Source organism: Diceros bicornis, chromosome 39 (assembly GCF_020826845.1).
Source record: "Diceros bicornis minor isolate mBicDic1 chromosome 39, mDicBic1.mat.cur, whole genome shotgun sequence".
NCBI lineage: Eukaryota > Metazoa > Chordata > Mammalia > Perissodactyla > Rhinocerotidae > Diceros > Diceros bicornis.
This window is the reverse complement of record NC_080778.1, coordinates 17,783,780-17,803,034: the sequence shown is the minus strand read 5'-3', so window position 1 is coordinate 17,803,034 and position 19,255 is coordinate 17,783,780. Positions and strand designations below refer to the sequence as shown.

Here is a 19,255-nt window from a genome sequence, read left to right as displayed (position 1 = left end):
TTATCTAAGCTTTGGATACAATGACAATAGGTCCTTAGTTATCCAATTAAATATGATTCCTTGTAAATGCCATGTAAATGTTTAAACTTCTAAGTTATATAAAATGTCCTCAACCATCAGACCACAATCTAATACTTTCTGGCTATTATTTTTTATTAGTGAACTTCTGCAAGATTTGGAAAACTGTGAAAATGATCCTGTGGCCATAGCAGAATGTTTCGTGTCCAAGGTAAGCATGGTTCGTTTCTTGGGGCCAACCAAGACAGATATAGAGTACAAATTGTTTTCATTTTAAAGTTAAAATGACTGGTTTGTTCCATGTTGGATGAAGTTAGCCAATAATCTCTCTCACTCTGTTTTGTTTTTTTCCACCAGCAAGGAAAAAAATATACTGTTAACAGTCCCCAGTAAGTTAGGAAATGCTAACTTGGTAGTTGTCCTACAACTTGCGTAGTAGCTGAATGATGTTACTCATCTTTCCTAGGAAAAACTTTAAGCTTGTGGGGAGGAGAATCTAGAATAGAAGAATGTTAGAAAAATAAATACATATAAAATACCGCTAGACTACTTAGAAAAATCTATTAGAATCTAAATATTTTGTATATAATATATGTGGCACTAGCCGAGGCTGAATAATTATCTTTTGGGGGAAAAAGAGAAGTAGAATTAATCTCCTACATCTTAAAAATGCCCTTTCATTTTCTTAAGTTGCACTCATGGTTTAGAAAAATACAAGGAAAGGATTTGATTTTTAAAGATTAAATGATAGTCAGTTCATGCTCTGTACCGGGAAGGGAGACAGAGTTCTGAAACCTACAAGGTGATTGTATGTTTTTATGTATTTATGTGGTAATTAATACCACATTAATTTCTCGACATGCTGCCTACTATATACAGAATTCTATCTTCAGTTTCTCTTAAAAATTCAACAGCTTTTTCTTGGAAAACCCCTGGCAGAAATTATTTTGCAGCAAAACTTCACATGATTTCTGCTGTTGTGGTTTGAAATGTACAGAAGTTTAAGTAAAGTTCATGATGCTGCTTTGGGATCAACTGAGAATTAGCACCTCGTTTGGAGCTCCTGAGTCCAATGTGACCTGTGAAGTGTCTTCCCAGCCTGACCTGGCTCTGGACTGGTTCCACAGGGCCATTTCTGATGACTGCAGATCCATCCAGTGGTTTTAAATCCAAGCATAACACACTGGGTTTTACTGAAGCGTGGTTCCTTAAAGGCACTTGATGGGCTTGTATATAAAACACTCCTGACTTTGTGGGTGGGTGTGTGGGTGTGTTAACAGGTCAAATGTTTGTGCACACAGGCTTACACACACAGTTCTTTTCACAAGATTCTTGTATCATAATTTATTCTCCTAAAGGGTAGGAATTTGGAAAAAAGAAGGAAAAGGAAAGAGGGAGAAATGGGTAAAAAGATATACCATGTATATCAAAGCAGATATGTTAAAATAACCACAGCACATAAACAACATAGAAGCTTTCGGAAATGTTTGGGCTTTTACTAGTGACTGTAATCACAAGTTGATTAAAGACGGTCCAGCATATGCTTAGCTCTGACTTAATTATTCACATAAAAGTTTGTGTATGTGCTACGATGCCAACTCCCAAATCTTATTTTTCATTGTAATGTTGCCAAGTTTAATTACAAGACGGGCTTCAGCGCCCCACACTTTCGCATGTAAGCAGGGAATTGTGAGGGAGTGTTTAGTCCTGGCACGACCTGCTTTTCACTCAGCACCCTGAAATTTAGAAGATGGTACGTTTTCTGAACCACTACCAGCTGTTCAACTCTGGGGAGGAGTGGAAAATAGCTTTACTTGAGAGGCCATTAATGGAAGAGGGAAAGAAGCCGGTTGACTTCTGTTTTTATCTGAACCACTGGGGCTTACACCAAGTTCATCCGTGACCTTGCTTTTGTGGTATGTGTAGGTTACAGAAATCCTTACTGACAAAGGGAACATGTAGCGCTTCCTACCTGCTGGTCATAACAGAAGGACAGGGGCTGCACAGGCCATTCTCTGGAGGGGTAGAAATAAAAGTTCCCTAATGGGCAGGCCAAGCTGTCCCCCACCTGAGCCTTTGTCCACTCTTAGGACTCTGGAAACTCCTGGAACAGGTTTCCTGCCTTCGCCTTCACCCTCATTTCCAACCCTTGTCTTGACTGTCAGCCGGGCAGCATTTAGGAGGAAGACAAAGTTTGTCTTCAGAGACCCAACCCCCCACTTAACCTCTCTCCCTCGATGCATGGCCCCCGTCCCCATTGGTACCTTTTTTCCCTCAGTGCCCAGGCACACACACACGCACCCCACCCACTTATGGAAATTATTCTCAAGAAAGTACTGATCTCAGATATTCATGTCATTGGAGTACGTTCAAGTCAGTGTTACCTTACCCATATGCTGTTTACATATTAAGCCTTTCTCACAGGATCCAATGCAGACTTCTCAGGAATGTGTGTCTGTGTGAGAGAGAGAGAGAGAGTGAGAGAGAAGGACCCTGTAACAGAAGAAACCCTCAAATCATACAGATTTCTTTACTCTGGTTATTCATTCAATAAACATTTGACGGGCCAGCCTGGTGGCGCAAGCGGTTAAGTGCACGCGCTCCGCTGCAGCGGTCCAGAGTTCGCCGGTTCACATCCCAGGCACGCACTGATGCACCACTTGTCAGGCCATGTTGTGGCAGCGTCCCATATAAAGTAGAGGAAGATGGGCACGGATGTTAGCTCAGGGCCAGTCTTCCTCAGCAAAAAAGAGGAGAATTGGCATGGATGTTAGCTCAGGGCTGGTCTTCCTCACAAAAATAAATAAATAAATAAAAAATAAACATTTGAGTGCCTTGTGTACTCAAGTGGCAAGCCCTGACTATCTTATATTTTGGTTCCTTCATAATTAAATGTCTCATTTTGACATCATGTGTAATTGCAATTTGAAAGAGTTGAATAACCAGAAGGAAATATCTACTTTTGTACAAATTCTTTATCATTGCTTTCTTTTTCCCTAAATACTTGTGAAAAGGATTTGGAGCAGCATATATAATAAGTAATAGGTCTTTAAGGATTAACTGACTAGGGGCTATTGGTTTTTGTGTAATTGTTTGAATTGTCCACAGAGCTTATAAATCTAAGATCAAATGTGCATTGGATTCTATATTAAGAATATACAGCTGATTTAAATCAAAATCCTCTAATTTAAGGTAGGAATTGAGCCATGATGTCACAAAATGCACAGAAATTCAGTTGTTCAGAAGTCTTGAGGCTTTATTAGGGATAGGTATAGGTAGGTCAAGTTTATGATGTCATTTAGACATATTTTCATTGAGGCCATGGTTTTTAAGTTTGGTATTTCAAATGATCCTAAAGGTTCCTAAATTTAAGGAAAGTCAGCCTGATATTGTTCAGTCCCAGGCTGAGTGCAGCAGGAGGCAGGAAGGAATAAGCAAGGAACTCTGAGTGTGTGTGAGCAAACCCAGAGAAAGGCTTCAGTCTGACATAAATTTACTAGAAAACCTTGGGCAAATCACTTTGCCTTATCCATGGAGCCAGGGCTGGACACTCAGTGCCTTTAGGAGCAAGCAGGTGAACACAGGCATAGATGGGCCCAGGTGGAGGCTAGAGCTGTCAAGGGACCTATGTCATGGGGACATAAATGTCACGTGAAACTGTAGGCCCAGGGCCAGTGGGTCTTATACTTCTTCAAAAAAAGCCATAAATCAAGATATTTTTATCTTCTAACTTTTAGAAGTTGGCAACCAATTTAGATTTTCTTAAAGGACTATGCTTGAAACTTTGGCAGCATACTAAGTTGGCGAGGCCATGGGGAATCAGGCACTCCTGTAATTGTGGGAAAGCAAAATGGCATGGGCCCTATAGAGGGGAATTTGGCTAGATCTAGCAAAACTACGTCGGAATTCACCCTTTGATGCAGCAATCCTATTTCCAGAAATCTATTCCAAAGATACAGTGACAGGGGCCAGCCCCGTGGCTTAGCAGTTGGGTGCGTGCGCTCCGCTGCTGGCGGCCTGCGTTCAGATCCCCAGCGCACACCGACGCACTGCTTCTCCGGCCACGCTGAGGCCATGTCCCACGTCCAGCAACTAGAAGGATGTGCAACTACGACATACAACTATCTACTGGGGCTTTGGGGGAAAAAATAAATAAATAAAATTATTTAAAAAAAAATTGGGTACTGATATAGGAAGGGAAGGCATAGACTAGAATGGAAAGGAATAGAAGCTAGACTTCTTTGTATATGCATTTCCTTGTAGAGTTGACTTTGAAACCATGTACAAATTTTACATAATTATAAAGCAAAATTAAAGTTTACAAAAGCAGTCTCCAAAAATTGAAAGCAAAATGAATCAATGAGCCTGATTGTGTGTCCAGTTTGTGGCATAAGCATGCAGAGGAAATTCCCATCAACTTTAAAAATATACCATGAACAAAATACAGCAAATACATCCTTGACTGTTTTCAATAGTGATGACATATATGGTGGTGTTGATATTGTTATTCTGAAATTATTGAGCGTATTGTGGGATAAAGCAAATGAGTACTTCTGTTAGTGTCATTGAGAACTGGAATTGGTAGAAGAAAGAAAATATAGAGTAAGAATGAGAATAATTATTATAAAGAATTATTATAAAGAATAATTAAAAACACTATAGTCTTGAATCTGAATTGCGAGTTTGAACTAAGGATGTATTTTATCTTTAAATCCTGACTCTGTCTACTGAAAAGGCCTAGAAATAATGATTAACCTAAGAGCAAGAACGTCGCTAATGCCCAGATTGTGGTCTCCAAATACTGCTTCTTACCGGAAGGAATCAGTGCTCCGTGAAGAATGAGTGTGGGCAGGAAATGTACAAGATGGCCTGGAACATCTTGTCACATCAGACAACAAGGAAGCTGCTGGAGGCTGTAGGTCAGGTCACAGATACTCAAGAAGAGGCTCCTACTGGCCAAAGATGGGATCATTTGAGCGTTAGTAAAGATAATTAACTGAATACAACTGAAACTCATTAAATACGTTTGTTAATAAATTCACAGTAATGTTAAAAATTCCAAATTAGTGGCCTTTGCAGGATGCTAGAGAACCAATGCATTATTTTGAAAATTAAGGGATGGAATCAAGCATTTATCCTGCCTTTCCCAAATAGTTAATATAAGGAAGTTCCTGTTTTGGAGGGATTCTGGCTAATAAATGAAGAAGGAATAGTAAAGTTAGAACTATCACCATTTTGCAACTCCTATGAATTAATAGATCTAGTCAGTAATTACCAATGGTTGTTAACATCACAAAAAGAGAGACGACAAGACGTTATGTGCTTCCTGATGGAAGTACGATACAACCTGTGATGTATTTGTGCCAAATTATGAAACCTAAGTCTGTTCAAGCCTCTACTAAAACACAAGGAGTGCAGGGGGCAGGGGAATATGTTAAAGGAAGCTACAGGGATGTAATCAGCAAAATCGAAACTATAGGAAACTCTGCAGGACAAACCATCTGGTTTCTTCAACTAAATTGCAAGGGGGAAAAAGATAAGAGGTGAAATTTTTAGATTAGAAGAGTCTTCGTGTTTTTTTTGTTTTTTTTTTGTTTTTGGTGAGGAAGATTAGCCCTGAGCTAACATCTGTTGCCAATCCTCCTCTTTTTGCTGAGGAAGATTGTCCCTGGGCTAATATCAGTGCCCATCTTCCTCTACTTTGTATGTGGGATGCTGCCACAGCATGGCTTGATAAGCAGTGCGTAGGTCTGCGCCTGGGATCCGAACCTGCGAACCCTGGGCAGCCAAATCGGAGCATGTAAACTTAACCACTACACCACCGGGCCAGCCCCTACAAGAGTCTTAAGAGATATCAACCAGTTGCTGTGTGTAGATGTTATCCAAATCAAGCAGGCAAACTATAAAAAAAAATTAAGAAAATAGGAAATATGAATAGTGACTGATGAACCTTCATGATATTATGGAATTATTTAAATATGATAATGGCACTGTGGTTATGCTTCTTTTCAAAAGTCCTTATATTAGAGACATATACTAAAATATTTACAAGTGAAATGATATGATGCCTAGAATTTGTTTCAGAGTGATGAAGGCACGGGAGTGGGTGGATACAGATAATGAGTTAATGATTATTGAGCTCAGATGATGGATACTTGGCGCTTCATTATACCACCTCTACTTTTGTATATGCTTGAAACTTTCTATAATAAAATAATTTTAGCCTAATCCTCGTTGAGTTTAACAGAAAGGATTCTAAGTGGAAATTCCTTTTAAATCAGAAAAAAAATAATTAAAGCACTAAAGTTACAAAAAACACAAAGGTGCTCTCTCGGAGTTGCATGTAAATCCGGCATGAAGTGGTTTAAAAAGTTAAAGGAAATAAAAAGTCAGGAAAAGCAGAATGTGAAATACCACCAAAATAGACTGATTCTTTTTCAAAATGTAAGTCCATTTTAGAGTTTGCAAGAGCTGGTAATTCATTGGCCTTAAATTATTTATTCTGACCAACAGTTTTACAATTAAAAGTTTAAAAACCTAGCTTCTGCCACCTCACTCACCCACCTACATATACTTCTTTCCCTTGGCAGTGTATGGAAAAATTTCGAAAGACTTTGAAATCAACCTAAAAGATTACTGGATGCCTCCAATAGAAAACTTAAGTATTTTCCAATTTACGCGTCTAAATTATATGATTCGGTGAGATCTCTGCACCTTTCCTTGTCTTTGAGCTATTTAACAACTGTAAATTATAGATAACTGATAGAAATGTAAATGATTCTTGACCACAGACATGCAAATGAATACTGTCTGTAGAGGGACAGTGGATTTCTTTACCCACCCATCTCGAGATAAAGCCAGGTTTGTATCTATTTGTAAGTTCATTTCGCCATTGCTCATTGACCTATCTGAATGTGATACTTTTATTTCTCTTTTAATCCAGTGGTAATATCTTACTGCTTTCCTCATTAATTAATAGGTTAAATGAAATCTTTGACAGTGTTCATGTTATATTTGCATGGAAGTCATGGTTTTACCTTTTTAAAAAATTATCCTTTCATAGCAAGAAGCATTAGTTTAATATTTCCCAATATTTGATAATATAACTAGACATCTGAAAGATACTAGGGAAGTAGAAATATGATTATAGCAAAAGGCAAGAACCCCACATGGGTTAGTCAAACGTTTATTGCATTTGAGACATTGCTGCCCTGCTGGATGCATACAGATGAGTAGATTTGGATCCTGCTCTCAATTTTCAGCTTAGTGGGAGAGAGGGAAATTCAGTAGTTCAACAAACATTATGTGCCAGGTGAACACCTTATGGCCCCTACCCCACGGGAACTCACAGCCTAGAGTGGGAGACAGACAGGCACACAGACAGTGTCACTGTCATTTGGTAAATGCTACAGGAGAGGTAAGTATTGGGTATGGTGGAAGCCCAGAGTAGGAGCAGTTGGCTCTGCCCAGAAGCTCAAGGAAGACTCCTTGGAGGAAATAAAGCCCAAGTTCAATGTCAAAGGATGCATGGTGGCTCTCCAATGAAAAAAATGGGAAAGACCGTGGGCAGAGAAAACCGAATACACAAGGGCTTGGAAGTGTACAGCAGCTTTCTCGTGCCCTGCACGTGCTTCTAACATGTTCTCACCACGTGATATTTAAATTATATACTTATATTTCTCTCCCACTCTGCAAATCCACTGGAGGACTGTGAGCACCTTGGGGGCAGAACCCTTATTTCCCTCCTCTTCCTGTTGGCCTTCCGATTCACCATAACACAGCAGGTGCTCAGTACGTGTTTGTTGAATCCAAATGAGTTGAAGTGCGTGTGGATTCTAGGTATAAAACAAGGTAGACAAAAAGGCACAGATGATTGCCACAGGGGCTCGGGAGACAGGCCCGTGGGATTAGAGAAACAAATATAAAGGTAATGAAGGATGTTTCTTTTGATTGTTTTTAAGTGAATGTTGTTGCCTGCGCTTTTTGGCCCATCAAAGTCTCTCTTTTGTTTCCTTGCAGAGTGAAGAGTTCCACATTTACACCCAGTATTGCACTAACTACCCGAGGTACGCGTTATGGATGTGCGGGAGGGCTCTTGTTCGTTTTCACGTTGTTTCAGGTCCCTCGGTCCAATATATGTGGTCGTTAGGCGTTATGTGGCCGGCACTGTGCTGAGTCCTATGGGAAGACTGCAGGACATGCTGAAAACAGATTCCAGGGGCACCCAGATATTGACCCATGCAGGCTTTGGGGCTCCCAGCACGGCCAGTGTAGAGAAAAATTGTAAAAGATGTTGCAAGAGTCCAAAAAGATTGCTAAGAGTCATTCAGTAGAAAACTAAGTAAACCGGTTGTGTTTGGCTATAAGTCTTGTCTGTTAACCTGTCGTATGTGTGTCATGTTTTTAAGAATATGGTAAGCACTGCCAATGAGTTGATATAATCTAGCTGGGGAGAGAATGTGTTATATGTTTGCTATATAAATTGTATGAACTATGTAAGTTTCATGAAGTTCCGAGAAAGAAAAGATCAAGCTCATGTAAGAGGACTCCTGGTCTCACGTGGATCATTGCTTCAGTTTTGCTTACACTGGGGGTGACGGCAGGAGGGCAGTTTGGGAGTACCCCCTGGGCAATATATTGACCATTTCAGTAAGGGAATCAGGCCCAAGACCATGGGCCACACTGTAAGAATTTCGTTTTTCTGCAAAAGACATTTTTTGGGCACTGACTGATTCCTAAGCACTGAGTTAAATGTTGTCAATGCAAAATGATGTTGAATTTAACTTGCATAGCAATCCAGAGATATTGAGGGATTCAAGAAAAGCAGATCATCCATCCATCACAGTGCCCAAGCTCCTATTCAGTGCTCGATAAAGGTAGTTCATTGTCACCCCCGCCCCATCCCCATTGTATGGATGGAGTCACTGAGGCTCCAGTAGGCTTATTGATTTTACAAGGGTCACATAGCTGAGGAGTGGCCCAGCTATGATTTGAACAGAGGTTTCTCCGACCTCAGACCTCATGCTACTTACATCCTTGTAAGGTTTCTGAAGCTTTGTGAATCTGCCCATGCCTTTTACTGTCTGCTTTCCCACATGATCAGGACTCCAGTTGTTATCTTAGGGACCAGGAGGATGAGAGCTAGGGAGATTTTAGACACTCTGTAGCCAGTCTTGGTAGAGACAAGTCCCTAAGGATAATGTGGGTGGTGGGATCCATCTAGAATAGAAGCCAGCAGGCTGAGCCCCTGTTGCTGCTGTGATAAGGAAGAACAAATGCCTCCCCACACACCCTGCTCTGGCGTGGCCCCCTCAAACCAGTCTGGATTAAAAAGGATGTAGCCGGAAGTTCAGACTTACTGATGGCCAAATACTTTCCATTGGAGCATTTTAGTCTCCTTCTCTAAATATTGGTCGGGACATTGTGCTGTGGTGATTTATTTGGTTGGTGGCCAACCCTGCATTTCCCTTAAAAACAGAACAACCAAAAAACCCCACATGAAGATTAAAAACCCACCATGTCCTTTATCTGTAGACCCACCCACACTTGACAGAATTTCACTTAAGCAGTGTTCCCTCCTAAAGTATTTGTTTCCAGCTCTGTGCTGAAGATAGCAGGAAACTGTAGGATGCCCCTACTAAATCATGATCCTTAAGCTAAAAACCAGCCTTGCACCACACCCTAATTCAGAGAAATCACAGAAACGGCCCTCATCTTTTCCACGAAACTTCTTCCTGAGCGAACGGAAAACACATTCAAACTCGGAAGAATCAGCAAAGTTTACCAATTATGAGGATCTGAGACGCTAGAGGAGATTGTTTAGGGGATTATGTCTGTGTAATTTCATTATAAACATGTAATTTGAAGAAATAACTTCAGAATTTGCAGTTTGGGAAGTTTATCTTAAGATTTTTCTGCCTTGGTAATAAGAGAGGGTACAAATGAAGGCAGACTTTACATACTATTCTGCTGTAGGGTCAGGGAAGGCCAAATCCTTTGTGAAAGGACATTTTTAATAGCCTGTCATTCACGAAGTGCAGTTCCAAGCTTGGTGTGTATTGGCAGGAAATTGGAGCTGGTGTCTCTTACCTTCTAGCAGTTTATATTCTTTTGAGAGTCAGAACTCAACTAAATGTGATAGTGGAATACCAGGTAAGGGGAGATCAAATCAATAAATACAAATGAATGCAGTACAAACTCAGTAATGTGTAATAGAAACTAAAGATGCCTGAGATAAAGGTGAGAATGTCAGGAGAATTAAGGACAATTTCCTGGAGGAAGTGGGGGTTTTTTTGTTTGTTTTTGTGAGGAAGATTAGCCCTGAGCTAACACCTGTTGCCAATCCTCCTCTTTTTGCTGAGGAAGATTGGCCCTGAGCTAACATCTGTGCCCATCTTCCTCTATTTTGTATGTGGGACGCCGCCACAGCGTGGCCTGATGAGTGATGTGTAGGTCTGGGCCTGGGATCCAAACCCACGAACCCCAGGCTGCCAAAGTGGATCGCGCGAACCCGACCACTATGCCACCCAGCCAGCCCCATGGCAGTGTTTTTTTTTCTCTGTTTTTTTTTAATCTGACATTGAAGAAGAAAAGAAATGTGTTAGCAGAGAGATGCTTGAAAAGCATTCTCAGTGAAGCAGCCATGTACGGTTCTTGCCCGGCTGTATGGTTTTCAAATTCATAGAAAAATATTTCCTCTTGTCCGCTTGTCTCCAAGCAGTTGGGGCCTCCTCTCCCCCATCTTAACAAGCTAAGACTTTGAGACAGGTGTTTCAGCCCATCTGACAACTTGTCTTCCCCTTTGGATGCAGGCTGGTGGTATTAAATTTCGCCGGCACACCTTCACAGATGTCCATCTTCTTCATACCAGTCACGCCCCAGCGATTCCTCTGTGAAGAGGCACAAGCCCTCCCTCTTTCCCCCAAGTTAGGTCATTGTCCTCAGATGTCTCCCGGGCCCTGAACCTGGGCTTCAGTGTGCTCAAGATGAGTGCAGGTTTCTTATTCTTGGCAAGAAAGCCGTCAGATGGCTAAAGAGTTACTGGGCAGCTGATTCTGACTCTAAAGAACCTTAGAAAAGTTCCTAGGCTACGTGATGAAGAATAGTTTTGAAATCTCGACTTAGGGGAGAAATAAACCCGTTTGAACAGATATTTCTCAAAGCGGACAGGCATAGAGGGGATTCTAACAGCTTCATTAGGAGACCTCCATTTCACTCTCTTCCAAGGAGTCTTATTTTGCTTTTTGGCTCTCTCTGATTTTCTAAATTAATCCTGAAAAATATTACTGACTTGGGGAGAAAGGGGCTGAAATTACTTCCACCTGCTTCCTTTGACATTATGAAACCATAAGATTTTAATTTATGCGTGTGAGACTCCACAAGCCCCCTAGCTTGCTTTGTGTATAAGGTATAAGCACTGCTTCAACTCCTCCCCTAGGATGTTAGGGGGCCATATGTGGTAGCTTTGGGGGAGCTTGGATGGAGAAGGAATCTGACCCGCTTTTCTAATACACTGCAGTGAGGCACGCTCCTTAGGGAGCAAGGCCATCTAGCTGTCCCAGAAGCTGAATTTAGAAGGAGGAGAGCCACTTGGAGGTGGAAAGAGGGATCTGTTCACAGATGCTCAAAGGAAAGTTCCCTGTAAGATGAAGTCTTTAAGGAACTGCATATAATGTGATGCAGTTTGTGCATTATACAAAGGCCATCAGCAGAGGGGGTGACAAATGTCTGACAGCGGGCTGGATCTACTTGGAAGAAGGAACTACATTTTGTTAGTACAAAGGTGCCCGCTCCTCGCATTTCACCTGTGGAAATTGAATACAGATGTGCGATTTGAGCACTGCACAAAGACACCCAGATGGGGCACAACTGGAGGCCAACATCCAACTGGGATCCCCTTTGCGAAGCCGTGTGTCCTGGCAGGGGGCTGCATCTCCTAGAAGGAAGGAGCTTGCTGCTTAGAAGCCATCTGTCCATGTACTATTCCCTTTAAATAGTGCCTTTTCCTAATTCACCCACCCAGAGGGGCACCTTTTTCTAACTAATGCACCAAGAGGTGTTCTAGTCCAGCCAGAGCTCTGTTGCCGCCCTACCTGTTTTAGGACGTTTGCATTGAAAACTTGAATACCCACACTGAGCATTACAATGTAGATGAAAATACTTCTTCTTACAGATCAGTGGCTGTGCTCACAGAGTGCATGAGGAACAAGATGCTGGCCAAATTCTTCAGGGAACGTCAGGAAACTTTGAAACACTCTCTGCCTCTGGGCTCCTATCTCTTAAAACCAGTTCAGCGGATTCTCAAGTATCATCTCCTTCTGCATGTAAGTGTCGGCCTGTGCTGAGTACTTTCCAGGGGTTGGGGATTTTGTGTGTATATATTAAGTTTAGGGGGGAGAAAAAATCAGAACAGGCTGGGGACATATGGAAACACTTTCTGCGCTCATACTTTACAACTGACTAATCTGCTTTGAGGAATTAGAGATATTTATATTCTAGGCCTGCCGCCCCATTGACAGCAGCCAAGTAAAAAGACTCATTTTAGCCCTGATTCTGATAGGGCTTAGAAGTACCTGACACTGGGCAGTGACAGGTTCAGGCAGGGAGCTATCATCTTAATGCAAAACAGAGTTTTTATGTTTTATTTTATTTCCATGAGCCCAGATCCAGTAGGCAGTTGGGAAGGAGAGCTCTTTGTCATAGACCGGCGTTTGTATGAGCAAAGAGAAGGGGCCAAAAAGAGAGAAGACACAGATGAGCAGCGTGGTGAATGATCTTTGAGCTGGGTTTAGCATCACTTCAGGGCATCTTTTCTTTACATTGTTTCCCATTATTTATACAAAATTCAAGGAGGCTTTAGAAACAAAGGTAGACGTGGCTCTCACATTCTCATTTTTTATCCTCTAAGGAAAATGAGTTTACTGAAAGTAATTTTCATTCTATAAGTAGGATTGGATTGCCCTTCAAGAGAGTTCAGCTGAATGGTTAGGAGCCGAGCTCTGGGGCAAGGGTTCCTGGGTTCAAATCCTGTAAATTGCCCACGTTCCCTGTGGCTCAGAGACAGTCAATAAAAATAAGCTATTATTTTTCACACTACATTAAAAATCTTGAAAAGATTTTAATCCAGAGCTCCTCTCTGTATCGACGTGCCTGCAATTTATATATATCTCTTTTTAAGTGATTCTAGGTGTCTTACTTGGATAATCATTCCAGGTTTGCTCAGTTCACACACATTTAAAATTTTAAGAAATCTTACGGCGCAACTTGACCAGAAATTTCTCAGCTTTGTCTGTTTGCCTGGGTGACTCTTTGAGGAATCTTGTCTCCTGTGAAGCCACATCAGGGATATTACTTTAATTGTTAAATTGATACTAATGACCTCTTAGATTAGTAGGATTAATTTGCTAAATCAGTGTCCAAATAAATCTTAAATAAATAATGCATGTTCCAGGATAGATCTCCGCTGGCCTCTGCTAATATGGTGTTTAAGACTAACGCGTCCCTAGGGGCTGGCCCCATGGCACAGTGGTTAAGTTTGGCACACTCTAGTTCGGTGGCCTCGGTTTGCAGGTTCGGATCCCGGGTGCGGACCTACACCACTTGTCAGCCATGCTGTGTCAGCAAACCACATACAAAATAGAGGAAGATTGGCACATATGTTAGCTCAGGGCTAATCTTCCTTAGCAAAAAAAAAAAAAAAAGTCTAATGTGTCCCAAGAATCTCTAATTATGGCCTTCTATACAGTAAGGTAGCCTTCTATCAAAAGAAAAGTCTAAGATCTCAGTCGTTTAAGCATGTCAGATATAACAAGTCAAGATCCTTACAAAAAGTTAATTGATAGGAAAAACAGCCTTTACCCTCTAAATTAAGAGCTGGTGTCTTAGCTCAAGATACTATAACAAAGTGCCATAGACTGGGTGGCTTAAACAACAAACACTTACTTCTCACAGTTCTGGAGGCTGGAAGCCTGAGATCAGGGTGCCAGCACTGGAGGCTGGAAGCCTGAGATCCGGGTGCCAGCACGGCTGAGTTCTGGGGAGGACCCTCTTCCAGGTTGCAGGCTGCTGACTTCCCCTTGTGTCCTCACATGGTAGAAAGAGGCAGGAGAGCTCACTGGAGTCTTTCATAAGGGCACTAACCACATCCGGGAGGGCTTCCCCCCTCATGACCTTATCCCCCAAAGCCCCACCTCCTAATACCAGCACAATGGGGGTTCATCTTCCAACATACGAATTTTGGGGAGACACAAACCTTTAGTCCATAACAGCTAGTAATGAAGAAAAGGAGGGTCAGTGGTTAAATTAATGGAAAACTAATTTCTAGTTGCCTTTGAAGTATTTTTGCTTTTAGAGTTGATTCAGGGTGTTCCTTCCATGTCATTCACATCACTTCAAAGTTGTGTAGCCATCCATGAAGATCCCCACAGGAACACGCTCTGTACTCCTGAGTCTGTTTATTGGTGAACAGGATTGCCTCTCAGACTAAAAGTTATTATTTTTTTAAGTTTGCTGTTGTTCTGGAACTTACCTGGGAGTTGTTAGTCCCAGAAAGGTTCATAGCACCTTTCTAACAGCTGAATCTGAGTGTGGAAAGAAAATGTAAATTCCTTTCCAGGTTCTAGCTAGACGGAAAACTTGAGTCCTCAGTAAAAGTAAACAGATTTGTAAAGTATGGCTATAAAATAATGGAACTAATCTTCATAATTATACCATAAGATTCAATCTCCATCTTTAACTTGACGATTATGCATCATAAATGTCATAGAAACTATCTAATGAACTATAATATCTTCTTACTATTTTACATATTTATATAAGTTTACTGTGTTATTGTTTTGAGAAGATATAGCTTCAGTTTAATAAGCATTTATTGACCACCCAGCTCTCTGGTAGGCACTGTTGAGAAGATAAAAGATTAAAGGAACAATGCAATAGTCTCTATCCTTAGAATCTTCAGGATTCTAGGGACGTGAGTCTTATGTTCTGGAAAGAATTAGAACAGAGGTCATGTCCCTTTCTCATCTCCCTGGGATTGTGGGACTCCAGTGCTAAGCTGTTTGCTTATGTAACATACTTGGGACCATCAGAGAGTGAATACTTGATCCATGAGATCTTTCTCAACACTCTGAAGGATTGTCTTTAGTGAACTTCTTTTGGGCTTTAAGGCCTTGACTACATGAAATGTACTTGCTATAGAAATATTTTTTTAAAGATAATATCCATTATATTTCAAGTCTGGAAGGCCTGTGTGAGACATTTTAATTCCTCTGGCGGAAAAAAAAATAAGATGTTTTCTCTCTTAAAAGAGTTAGAACTATATTCCTGAGAACAATATTACATTGGCCACCAGGAAGCTCAGAAATCTCCAGCTATGCTATCAACTCTCGTGTCTATTATAATAACTATAATATCTCTGTGAGACTTAATGGCCTGTACACATGTTTTGTTTCATCCTCCTTGTCCTAAAATTCTAATCTACTTCTGTTTTTCCTAGCTTCCTTTTTATTTATTTATTTTTTTAATAATTTTATTTATTTTTCCCCCCAAAGCCCCAGTAGATAGTTGTATGCCATAGCTGCACATCCTTCTAGTTGCTGTATGTGGGACATACAGCAGCAGGCCGCCAGCAGCGGAGTGCGTGCACTTAACTGCTAAGCCACAGGGCCGGCCCTTCCTTTTTCTTCTTATCTTACCATTTTGTTGCAGGTATTTCTGGTGAGTTGTCTCAAAATCTTAAGGAATGATGGTTGTGTGCAAATAAATAAGCAAAAATAAAATATGAGAAACTAATCACGGAGGTGCCATTTGTTTCATTGGCTATATGAGGAAAAAATTGAAAATAACTAGTTCTTTTTTTTTTTAAGGAAATAGAAAATCACCTTGACAAGGACACAGAAGGCTATGACGTGGTGCTTGATGCCATAGACACGATGCAGCGAGTAGCCTGGCACATCAACGATATGAAACGGAAACACGAGCACGCTGTCCGGTTACAGGTGGGCCCTGGAGACGGCAGTGCCTGGTGGTGCTGTGGATGTGCTGACTCACTGTCGTTTTCCAAATCAAATAAATATTAAGGTTGCTCAAGTATTACACCTCATTCGTGGTCTTCACCATAGTTATCCCTGAAGAAAGATCAGGACACCGATCACACAGATCATTGTTGAACCTGGCTATTTAAGAGAAAGGTACATTGTAACTTTGAAACTAACAGCTTGCTCATAACCCTTTCAATGACCCCAGTTAAAATTTGAATCTCTCAAGGCCTTATTGTCTGTTTATTACAAATAAGTAATTTTTGTTGCAACAAGCAACTTTCTCTAAACTGTTGAAAGGGTTTTTAAGCCTCTGTTGCTCTCGCACTAATTCCTGCAAAATCACGAGGTGGTGATGTGTGGTAATGAGGCAGGGGACTCAGGAAGAAGAGCTAAGTCTGGAGCTAGGTCCTTTGGAATGAGACTTTACTCTTTCATTTTAGTTTCCTCATTTTTAAAATGAGACAGAGGGGCCAGCCCAGTGGCGCAAGCGGTTAAGTGCACATGCCCCGCTGTGGCGGCCCAGGGTTCGCCAGTTCGGATCCCGGGCACGCACTGATGCACTGCTTGGCAAGCCATGCTGTGGCGGTGTCCCATATAAAGTGGAGGAAGATGGGCGTGGATGTTTGTTAGCCAGGGCCAGTCTTCCTCAGCAAAAAAGAGGAGGATTGGCAGATGTTAGCTCAGGGGCGATCTTCCTCAAAAAGTAAATAAATAAATAAATAAAATAAAATGTGACAGAGAAGGGATTTGCTAAGATCCCTTCTAGCACCAATATTTTTGAGCCCTGATTTCTGGGAACTTCTGATAAACACTAAGCCAGTGATCATGTCTGGAGACCTCAAAAGGTCACGTGGGCCCAGAGGCTAGTCCTATGCTCCTGTTTGTCCCTGGAGTGACACATAATTACCCAGAGTGATTCCACGCTCTATGGAGCGCCTACACGCAACTCAGGGGAAAAAGATAGATTATTTGGCCCATAAGTCCAAACAAAACTCGAGGCTTTTCTGTAGGTAGCCAGAGTGTGGTGTGATACAATTGACCATCAAAAATCAAAGGAAGACAACATTCTAATCTTTCAGGCCATGTCTGGTTTTTGCAACAGTAAGAGAGGTTTCATGCTTCATCATTCAAGTGTTTTGTGGATGTAATGTCAGACATAATGTCTATTGCATATTTAGAAATGGCTCAATGACTGGTTTTTCATACCTTCTGAATCTGTTTGGCATTCTGAAGACACTACTGAATTAGGCTCTGGCTCAGACTTATCTCCATTTCTATCAATTTCTACTTTCAATCAATGAAGTTTTAGGTTGCCTTGAGGGCTGCTTAATTAAATACTGTTTGTGAATATTTTCATTTTTCAAATAATAAAATCCGGAGGCTGGCCCCATGGCGTAGTGGTTAAGTGTGCGTGCTCCACTGCCAGCGGCTCAGGTTCAGATCCCGGGCGCACACTGTTTGTCAGGCCATGCTGTGGCAGCGTCCCACATAAAGTGGAGGAAGATTGGCCGGGTGTTAGCTCGGGGCCATTCTTCCTCAGCAAAAAATAAAAAATAAAAATAAATAAAAATAAAATCAGCTTTCTTAAAAAACGTTGATATGGATGTACAGTAAATCCCAAAGATACTTCAAAGCCGTGTTAATCAATTTATATTTACCAAGTTACATGAAAAACATCGTGGTGAAGAAATGCTCATTTCCTTTCCCCAGATAAATGGGATTAATATCAGGAAATTTCTAGGAAGATGTATCTTGTGTGATTTTCCACAGGCTTTAGTTTTGCGTTACTTTTATGTGGTGTGGACTTCAGTTTCTGGAAGAAGGTTTCCAAGTCAATACCTCTGAAGGTTTTTGTCCAGAGAATAGGGGTGAGAAAGTCAGGGGAAGGATTCCCATCTGAGAAGGTCGTATGCCAGCGGCCTCTTTACCTAGCTTTTGAAAGACGTACCTGCTGCTGCCAGGTATAATAGTAGAGGGATTGTCAAAGAATGGAAATAAGTAATTGGCAACTTGTCAATTGACAACTTGATACATTTTTGTGAACACTTAAGTGACACCACCCATAAATGGAGATTTATGTCGTGGATCGTTATACACTATTAGACACTACATACATCTATCAGACGCTGTCGTAGACATTTAGTCACCCTTTTCAAGGCTCAACCAATGGGCCGCCTTGTTCTCGCTGCCTTACCTTCCCACCTCCTGTTGAATCACACGGAACATTGACTTTTCCAGGAGATACAGAGTTTGCTCACTAACTGGAAGGGACCAGACCTGACCAGCTATGGGGAACTGGTACTCGAGGGAACCTTCCGCCTCCAGCGGGCCAAGAATGAGCGGACCCTCTTCCTCTTTGACAAGCTGCTTCTCATCACCAAGAAGAGAGACGACACGTTTACATACAAAGCTCACATCCTGGTAGGTCTGAAGACTGGTCACGGGCAAGGACTCCAATCGCTTGTTCCGTTGTCTTCCATGGCTGCCTCACCCTCTCTCTGCTCTCCCTTCAGTGTGGCAACCTCATGCTTGTGGAAGTGATACCCAAGGAGCCGCTCAGCTTCAGCATCTTCCATTATAAGAATCCTAAGCTGCAGCACACGGTTCAGGTAATGGCAGAGCCCCCGCCTCCCTGCAAGGCTCACTCTTGGGAATGGTGAGCACCATGTGCCAGGCGGCCTTTCCAGAACTTTCTGGCCACGTGGTGTATTTCCCATCTTGTCAGAGGGTTACAGGAGCGTCTGAATCTTGTGAGTGGTGGAGGCGTGAGTTGTCTCACTGTCCACATCTCCTCCTGGCAGGCCAAATCCCAGCAAGATAAACGCCTGTGGGTTCTGCACCTGAAGAGACTGATCCTGGAGAATCATGCGGCAAAGATTCCGGCTAAGGTAAGGCAGGGAGGTCAACACACGGCAACGTGTAAAGGAATTCAGGTCCTAGAAGGGCAGCCTGACAGGAACAAATGTTCAACTTCAACATAAAATTGAAAGAGAGGATACATGAGGGAGCAACTAAACCACGCATTTATACTGAAAAGATTCACGTGTAGGGAGACTCTGTGGAGAGTTGTTGGGTTTTGTGTATTTTTTACTGATGTTGTTGTTGTTTTCCCTTTTGGGGCTTGAAAGAAGAAAAAACAAGGAAAAGGCGGTAAGAAAATGTCTCGAGAGCTAGTAGAAAATAGAGTTTTGAGAATTATT

General features: G+C 41.7%; 1 protein-coding gene across 6 annotated transcripts in view; it reads left to right on the top strand.

Annotated features, from left to right (window-relative positions):
- The window catches only part of PLEKHG1 (pleckstrin homology and RhoGEF domain containing G1), a 229,177-nt gene that overhangs the window by 183,390 nt on the left and 26,532 nt on the right, over nucleotides 1-19,255 (top strand). For all 6 annotated transcript variants that reach the window (XM_058534149.1, XM_058534146.1, XM_058534150.1 and 3 more), the window contains 7 exons: nucleotides 160-229; nucleotides 8,038-8,084; nucleotides 12,191-12,341; nucleotides 15,882-16,013; nucleotides 18,294-18,476; nucleotides 18,569-18,664; nucleotides 18,857-18,943. In XM_058534149.1, the coding sequence (XP_058390132.1) occupies nucleotides 160-229; nucleotides 8,038-8,084; nucleotides 12,191-12,341; nucleotides 15,882-16,013; nucleotides 18,294-18,476; nucleotides 18,569-18,664; nucleotides 18,857-18,943 (766 nt within the window). The remainder of the gene's footprint in view (nucleotides 1-159; nucleotides 230-8,037; nucleotides 8,085-12,190; nucleotides 12,342-15,881; nucleotides 16,014-18,293; nucleotides 18,477-18,568; nucleotides 18,665-18,856; nucleotides 18,944-19,255) is intronic.